Below are 9006 nucleotides of genomic sequence, written 5' to 3' on the forward strand. Positions count from 1 at the left end.
ACATAAGCCCTTGGGGGACACACTCCAACCACGTCTAAGCCATAGCAGTAAGCAAGCATGGTGTTGAGGTCATAAAGCCACATTCGGGCTTGTCCTGCATCCAAATGTAAGAACCATTACCAGAAAAGCATTTGAATGTATCTTGTGTACCAACAGTTAGAACTTAGGAGATGGGCTTGCCCACTAACAAAGGCTAGCTCCTCTCCAGAAGCCTCTGAATGGTGTGCACCTAACCAACGGCTCCTGAAAAACTATATACATCTTATCCAGAGGGAAATCCACTTATAAAAGAACATCTGTTCCTTTGTCCTCTTCTTCTGCAGACCTAGCAGACAGTGAGTATTGAGGGGAAACAGCTCTCACGTTGCTGAGTTTTCTGGTTTCTGTACCTTCGCCTATTTGTAGTCTTTGAACATGTCACCAGCAATCATGCCTAAAAAGCCTTCTTTACAAACTCTCAAGGCTCCAGGTTCCTGTAGAACTCAAAGTGTCACCAGTAAGTCCTTGTAAGGAAATTATTTAAAACAAAACCAAAAATGCCTCGCTTTCATTCAACCAGCAATGCTATACATCCTATTGTGTTTGTCCCTGATAAAATCCCCTTAACTACAGAGTGCCTGGATTCCAATAAGTATGGCGGAGAAATTGCTTCTGGAGCCAAATTCGAATGTGTTCAGTAAGTGTGCGTTTTTACGTGATGACTGTTTTCATTACATTTAAACAGTGGTTTATAGGAAAAGCAAATAATTTGCCTCCTGGAATGAAAGATTCCTTAGTATGGTTTGGGGATGAGTCCCATATTTGGTGAGCTCTTTAGCAGCAGCATCGTCTTGTAACTTGACCATAGCTTTCTCTAATTTTGGCCTGTGGTTTCTCTTCTGCTTAGGCATAATGACATCAAAAGAAACGCAACGAAAACCTACCACATGAAGCACACTGCTGAGCCAGAGCCGAGGGAACTCTTCTTATAAATTACTCTTAGCATGATCCTCACACATGCCCTCCGGCCACCATTGGAAGTTAATGGACTGTCCACTGTGGCAATCAGACCATGAGAACAACACCTCACCAGCCGAGCAGAATATCTGGATGCCTTAAATTTATAATATGAGACTTGTTATAAGATACATTTTGGACCATATCTGTATATATAACTTGTTTGTTCATTTGGTTTTTTTTTAATATACTATTTGAAAACATGATCGGGCAATGTATGCATTAAAACGTTGGACACTTGGTTGATTCAATCTTCTCAAAGCACATCCGCCAGGACCTGACACTGTTGGTGTTTTGTGAATTGCATGAGGATTTGCTAATGTTGATAGATATTCACTTTTTCCATCACAAGGGCAGCTGCAGCTCAGCTCAGTGAGGCCAGGTCACTGATTTTATTTTCTGTCCAGAGTGTTTTTCTATCATTTCTACTTTTTTAATAAAGAAAATTGAACATTTTTAACAGCCAACTCTGGGCATGAGGCATCGACTTTCTAATAAATCTGTGATGTGCTGATTTCTAAAAGGCCTTTGAAAGTATTTTGATTGCTGACACTTGATATCAAGAGAAAACTGGAGCTGTTTAGCTGGTTTTCCATGGGGAAGGGACAAATAAAACATTCTAGACTTCATTAAGCCCAGGGAGATTAGACAAGAATGAAAAGCAAGCGGTCCTCCTGCCTTCTCAAAACGCAGCGTTGACATGGGAAAACACAAATAGTAACTAAAGGTTTACTGCTTTCTTGGGTCACTCTTTTCTCCCTTCAACACATCATGAGGCTTGTCTAATCCCTGTGGGAGACAGTGTGGAGCCTAAGTTCCTAACAGTCTTATTGTTGACACAGCTCTTTCAATCCCCATAAGCAATAACTTACAAGAAGGTTCTTTTCCTGGAAAAAATACATTTCTGATGAAATGACAAGCATTTTATTTTCAAAGTGTTGACGTGGCTTGTGAGAGGTTGTCAGGTTGTTAAGACAGAATGTCTTCTTACCACAGGAGTGAGTGCAGATAGTACTATAGTGATTCCTTGACATGTTCCTGCCATCTAATGTGGACCGCTGTGTGTCCTGGTGCACAGAGCATACCAAATGTCTGAATCCAAAAGTTAGCTTGCAAATGGAAGTCAGCTATGGTATAATGAGATACAATGAGATATAGAAGGGATTAATATTTGAGGGTCTTTTATGAGCTAGCCACTACATGGTGATATCACTATTTCCATTTTATAGGTTGGAAATGCAACTTTGGGGACACTTAAGTTCTGTGCACAAAGTTGATGCCATTAGTTGATACCAGAGGGAGGCATTGGCAGAAGCTGTTCATGATCCTCATCGCTATCCTTACCTCCTGGGACAAAGCTATAGACAGCTCTTTGGTCTTGGACAAGCAACACTGACTTCTTGAGAAATCAGGGAAAGGATATGAATTACCTATACACACAGCTCAAAAGAAGGGTCCTTTCTGTTTACAATGCAACACATCTGTAAGTTTTGGTGTGTTCCATGTGTCATCACTGCAAATGGTTGGTACTGTACAGCCTGGTGCCATTTTTCATGCTGCCTTGTACCATAATGAGATGCCCTGTGTCTGGTTTGGGGACTTCATCACCTCTGCCCTATGTGCCTGCTTCCACAGTGTTGTAAACTCTTGCTCGAGATTCTAGCAGAGTACACAAGCAAGTGCATATGAAATATGCCCTTCCAGTATCTTGCCTGCTGCAGAGGAGGCTGCAGGAGTCACATAAGGAAGTAACATGTGGCTCTTGGCCCAAAATGTGACCTGCAAGAACAGAAATCCAGAAAATGTTCCCTCTGTGTATGGAGGCCCCAGCTCTCTTGTGAAACTGTTTTTAAATGTGAAAAGTGAAGGGTCTAAGCACTTTGCAGATTTTTAAAAACAAGAAAATAATTAAACATAGCAAAGGAGGGCTGGAGAAATGTCTCAGCAGTTGAGAACACTGGATGCTCGAGACTGAGGGAATGGCCAACCAACAACTGGCCCAACCTGTGCCCGATCCCATGGGCAAGCACCAATCCCTGACACTATTAACAATACTCTGTTATGCTTATGGACAGGAGCATGTTGTCCTCTGAGAGGCTCCACCCAGCAGCTGACTCAGACAGATGCAGATACCCACAGCCAAACAGTGGATGGAGATTGGGAACTCTTATGAAAGAATAGGAAGAAGGATTTATGGACTCCAAAGGGGATAGGAACTCCACAGGACAACCAACAAAGTCAACTAACCTGGACCCTGAGGGCTCTCAGAGTCTGAACCAACAACCAAAGAACATATACAGGTAGACCTCCCCACACGTATGTAGCAAGTGTGCAGCTTAGTCTTCATGTGGGTCCCAAACAACTGGGACCCAAAAGCTCTTGCCTTTATGCGGAACATGTTCTTCTAGCTGGGCTGCCTTCTCTGGTCTCACTGGGAGAGGAAGTACCTAACCTTGCAGAGACTTGAAGTGCCAGGTTGGGGGGATATGCAGGGACCCTCACCTGCTCAGAGAAGTATAGGAGAGAAGGGAAAGATTGTGGGAGGGGGTGACCAGGAGGGGCTAGAGAGCAGGACATTAAGTGAATAAAAACAACTAACTTTTGAAAAAAAAAATACTGGCTTCTCTGACAAAGAACAAGAGTTCAGTTCCCCGTGGCTTATAACCATCTATAACTGCAGTACAAGGGATCTGATGCCCTTTTCTGACCTCTGCAGGCAGCAGGCATGCACGTGGTGCACAGACATACATGCAGGCAAAACATAGTAAAAAGAATGTCAGGAGTTTAAGTGAATGGATTTTGACGCAGAATACTCTACAATCCGACTGTGCAGAGGTCACATTTAGATTCCACAGCAGTGAGTATGGAAGATTAAGGGGAGAACAGGAAGATTGAGCAGATTCCTATCCTATAAGCTAGGAAACTGAAACCCTCACATTGCTAGTCACTAAAATGCTGGCCCTGAAATCATACAGGGCCATGTCTTTACTGCCCAAGTTCCTTAGGAAATGATAAGTTGGAGGTGCTCAAAACTAGTGCTTTTTCTTACCGTGAACAGTTTGTGCAACATAAGAAAAAAATGAAAACCAACATAAAACATTGAAAACAAAACCGTTTCTTCTTTAGGAATTGAGACACGTTTGCGTGTTAGAGAAATGAGTGTGCCTCCTCTTAGTAAGCAACTCTTTGGGGCTACGGTCCCGCGTTCCCCTTCCCATTGGGCTGGTAAAATGAGCAAAGCCCTATCAGCCTAATGGTATGCAGCAAAGTAGGAAACTTGGCTGCACAGTAAAAAAAAACAATCACAGCATCTGTCAGCATCTTGTAAAGACTGGCTGCTTTTACGTCTCCAAAGGGACCTGTACTGCCAGAGTTCAAGACATCAAATTAAGAATGTTTCTCAGAAACAATAATGGGACACTAAGCTCTCACCACACTCAACAGATTGAGTTCCTGTTGCTTATGCCTGTTAAACAGTGTCAAGACCTCACTCCTAATGAGAAGGTTCTAGGTGTTTATCAGGGGGCTTGGAAGTGGGAATGGAGCTCTCTAGGCTATCTTCAAGTAAGAGTCTCTCTGTCTTTCTCTGTCTCTCTGTCTCTGTCTCTCTCTCTGTCTCTGTCTCTCTGTGTCTCTGTCTCTCTGTCTCTCTCTCTCTCTCTCTCTCTCTCTCTGTGTGTGTGTGTGTGTGTGTGTGTGTGTAAGTGTGTGTGTGTGTGTGTGTGTGTGTTAATGAGATGGAAAGGAACTCAGAGACATACCCACACTAGGTAAGAGCTCTAACACTGAGATATACTCCCACCCCAGTGTTTTAAGAATTCTTTTCCCCCCGTGTAAAAACTCAAGCCAGGCATAGAGCCACATGCCTGTCGTCCCTCAGAAACTCTTTGATACAATGGGTTAAATGCTTATTTTTTCCATGTCTTCCTGTGGGTTTCCGTTACACTGATAAGGCCAAGTGAGAATAAGGAATTCATTGTAGCTGGCTGTGCTGTTCCCCATGAAATGGACTGTATCCTGTCACTGCCCAGGACTCTCCTGTGCAGATGGGTTTGCTTTTATGACACCTCTACGGCCCTACCCCCATTAACTAGTGCATAGTTTTCTGTGACATTACAAGGAATTGATTCCTGCCTTCCATAAATATGTATTAATCTTAACAGAAATGTCTGCACTGACTTATAGATCTTGGCTAGTAGATACTGTCAATTACTTTTAATATCATAAATCCAACTCTCTTCTCATTTGTTCTTCTGTCTCTTCCTTGCCATTTTTTTATTTCCTTTTCTCTCATTCTCTAACTTCTTTTTCTGCCCTTTCTCCCTACTCTCTTTATGATCATCTCCCTCCGTTTTTTTGTTTGTTTGTTTGTTTCATTCTCCTACATCCTCTGTTTACAAAACCTTGAAACCCTGTATTTTATTCTTTTCTTGTTGCTGATGTAAAAACACCCTGACAAAAGAAACTTAACGAAGAAAGCATTTCTTTTGCTTGCAGCCTGAAGTGTGGATTGTGAAGTAGTTTGTTAAATTGTATCCACAAGTGAATGTTAGTGTTCAGCCAACTTCATTTACATAGCCAGGATCATAGCCTAGGGAATTATGCCACCAACTGTAGACAAATCTTCCCATTCTAATCAACCAAATTAAGATAATCCCTCATAGACAGGCCCAGAAGTTTATATCCAAGATGATTCTATATTCAAGGTGACAAATATCATTAATGACAATAACCTAACCCCTGTCAATTTGACCTTCAAGCACATCACTTTAAATCATTGTCTTTGTTCCCAAAGTCTTAGGGCAATCTCCAACCGAACTTCAAAACCTCCTATAGTATTTAGCAGTTCTAACAGTGTCAAGATCAAAGTTCTTGTCTCATCTGAGACTAAAAGCAATCTCTAAAACTAAAAAAAAAAAAATCAAGACCAAAATCCACTGGGAAAAAAAAATCCTACAGTTTTGTATCTGGCATCTGGGGCTCCTGATGTAGTTTTGAGATTACAGTGGGACTTAGTACTTAGTAGCTCAGGATCTCCACTTCTGCTACCTACAGTGTATGTCACCTTTCTTTTGTGCTAGTTCCATTCTGTGCATGTGGCTTTCCTCAGTGGATGTTCCATGGTCCTAACATCAATACTATTCTGAGGTCTTCATTGTAGACTTTACCTTCAGAGCTTAAAACAATGGCCACTCAGGAGCTCTTTACAAGGGAATCTTACCAAGCCACACATTGCCTGGCCTGAGCTGTTTTCTGAAACCATGGAGCAGTACTCTTTGACCCCCTCAACTCTTTCCCCTTTTATATCTGTAAAAATAATACCATTAACATGGGAATTGCACTGCCAAGGTCTGCTGCCACTCAAGATGGAGCCTGATTCCCATGGACAACAGCTCTATCAGATTCTGTGTGCTGACTCTAAATAAACACTTCCACAGGCTCAATGACAACCAGGATCAACCATTATACCATCTTTGAAGGAGTTAGCAAAGGAATTCTAGAGAACAGAGATGTGCATATTTGTGGTGAAAAATAAGGTATATCTTCTTGTCAAAAGTATCAGAGGAGCAATTCTACATGATAATGAATTCAGTGCAGTGATTAAGCCAACAACACTATGGAGTAAGTGCTCAAATAAAACAGAACCAGAAGTTAGCATCAGTTTCAGAACATGAAAGTAAGATCAGACTTGTAGCTACTCTTAAAAGCATGTGGTTCAAACTGACCAATGAGAGAGGGACATAATGTTCATAGCAAGGGGTTTTAGGAAATTTTGTTGAGGAAGCAGCATACCTGGCACTCATATTTTGCCCCTTGTATTCTTCTTCCTCCCCCAGGCACACTACAACCTTTTTAGCTACGAGGACCAATGTTTCCAAGAAGAAGAAGAGGAAGGAGGAGAAGGAGAAGGAGGAGTGGGGAGAGGAAGGGAAAAGGGGAAAGGAGAGACAGAGAGTAGGAAGGCATTTAGATAATTGAATTCAGAGTGCAAGCTCTGTTCTGGTTGTCTTATTTAGGATTTTACTGCTGTGAAGAGATACCATGACAAAGCAACTCTTATAAGGACAACATTTAATTGGGGCTGGCTTACAGGTTCAGAGGTTCAGTCCATTATCATCAAGGTGGGAACATGGCAGCATCTAGGCAGGCATGGAGCAGGAGGAGCTGAGAGTTCTGCATCTTCACCTGAAGGCCGCTAGGAGAAGACTGTATGGTTAGGAGGAGTGCCTCATTGCCCACCCAACAGTGACACACTTCCTTCAACAAGGCTACACCTACTCCAACAAGGCCACACCCTCTAATAGTGCCACAACCTGGGCCAAGCATATTCAAACCACCACACTGGTGCTTGGCCTCTGATGGGACAAACCAAATACAAATTCTAACTGATGTATTCACTGGACTAAAGCAACATTTTTTTTTTGTATCTACCAGGTCATTGAATCACCACTTGTGTTCCAGAATCACTCAGTTTTGCTAGCTCATTTGGAAAATAGTGCAAGTTGAATCCCATACTATGATATTGTGATATAAGGATGAATTTCCCAGCTGCCTGCAGGTAGTACTGCTCACCTAGAGCTCTAGGTATTGTTCTTCAGGGGTCATTCTTGGCTGAGGAGGCTTGCCAAAAAGCATGTACCTCCTTAGAAACCCCATGACTGCTCAGTGGATAAGTGCACAAGCCCAGCTCTGCACCCAGCTCCAGATAACTCCCAGAGGCCATCTCAACTCCAGAGGAAATCATGGATTCGGCCATCTTCTCTAACCAATTCCTACCCCCCTCTGTAGATGATGATCTCAAGAACCATCTGAAACAAACAAACATTCTATAACCAATCTGGAGGTTGTCTAGTTACCAGGATATTCAATTTGTGATGGCATATCAGCTTATCCTAGACTTGTACAAAAGAACCTTGTCCAACTACATTTGGTGCTTAATCCAAATGGTATACTGAATGGTTTTAAGAACACATTTCACATCCCCCAGAGTAGTGTTTTTCCCCTTAAGACATGTTGTAATCAGTTCCAATATATGGAATTTAGATTGTTCTACCATCATGAACGTTCAGAGCCAAACTATGCATGCTAAGACATGACTGTTAAGACTAATTTTAAAGAAATTCAATCAAATTCTATTTGACTATAATTTCATTTGTTTGCTAATGATGCCAAGTAGATACTTAATATAGTAGCCTACAGTCATGATTGTTGAAATACACCATTCCTAGCATCCTTCCATAGGCTATCATCCCAGATGCAATCCATCAACCTCATTTCATTGCTGATGGTTGAATTATATCCTAAGTCTCAAAAAAAAAAAAAAATCACCCCTACACTGTGGCATTTATCAAAAATCAATATAAGAAATAGCCATGTAGAAAAAAGTTTCCACATATTTTTATAAAACTTCTTGAAACCATCATATGTTTTTAAAAGCCAATAGCTCCATAAGGGGCCATAAAAATAAATTCCTCTTAGAGTTAGTACTTGAGGGGAAATCTGCCTCCATAGAAAACCTGGCCTGGTGCTTTTATTAGCTAATAAGAACCTTATATGACTTGTGTTTTCCTTTTCCTCTTGCCTTCCAGAAAAAGGTTAAAAGTGAAGTTTGCACTCAATCTAAGTAGCAGTCCTTAGCCTAGTTTTTTCTATAATACCCATCTCACCAATCCCATTGCCTTCCTTTGTTCTTATTCTCTCATCCTTTCTTGATGGTTGAGATGTATCTGTGAATTCCACTGTAAGCATCTTTAAACCTTCTGAATTAAATCTGTCCATCATTTTTTTTACCTGACCTACCCAACCTGGCTCCTGTTATTTCTGATGATGAAACCTATATTTTGTTCAAGTCAATGCTGGTTCAAGATATAAGACAATTGTTAGTGTGACTCGAGAAATAATATAAGGAGTGGGGATGGGGATGGGGATGTGGGTAGTGATGTAGGAGGTCACTGTTATTGAAAAGAGGGGAGAAATCACCTTGGATTTGGTTGAGACAGGCACATGATT

At 41.6% G+C, this 9006-nt stretch overlaps 1 protein-coding gene across 6 annotated transcripts in view; it reads left to right on the plus strand.

The window, feature by feature from the left end:
- Sncaip (synuclein alpha interacting protein) overlaps positions 1–6294 on the plus strand; it is a 152123-nt gene extending 145829 nt beyond the window's left edge. For 3 of the 6 annotated variants that reach the window (XR_015046117.1, XR_015046116.1, XR_015046115.1), the window contains exons 12-13: positions 887–3296; positions 6078–6291. Coding sequence is in view for 1 of the 6 variants with exons in the window: in XM_021150292.3 (XP_021005951.1) it covers positions 887–971 (85 nt within the window). In the remaining 5 variants the exon portion in view is untranslated. Of the gene's footprint in view, positions 1–886; positions 3334–6077 lie in introns of those variants that run through there. The other 3 variants (XR_015046118.1, XR_015046119.1, XM_021150292.3) reach the window with 3 other exon arrangements.
- Positions 6295–9006: the final 2712 nt, after the last annotated feature.

This window comes from Mus caroli, unplaced genomic scaffold, assembly GCF_978045245.1.
Source record: "Mus caroli unplaced genomic scaffold, Mus_caroli_1 scaffold_19, whole genome shotgun sequence".
Classification (NCBI taxonomy): Eukaryota; Metazoa; Chordata; class Mammalia; order Rodentia; family Muridae; genus Mus; species Mus caroli.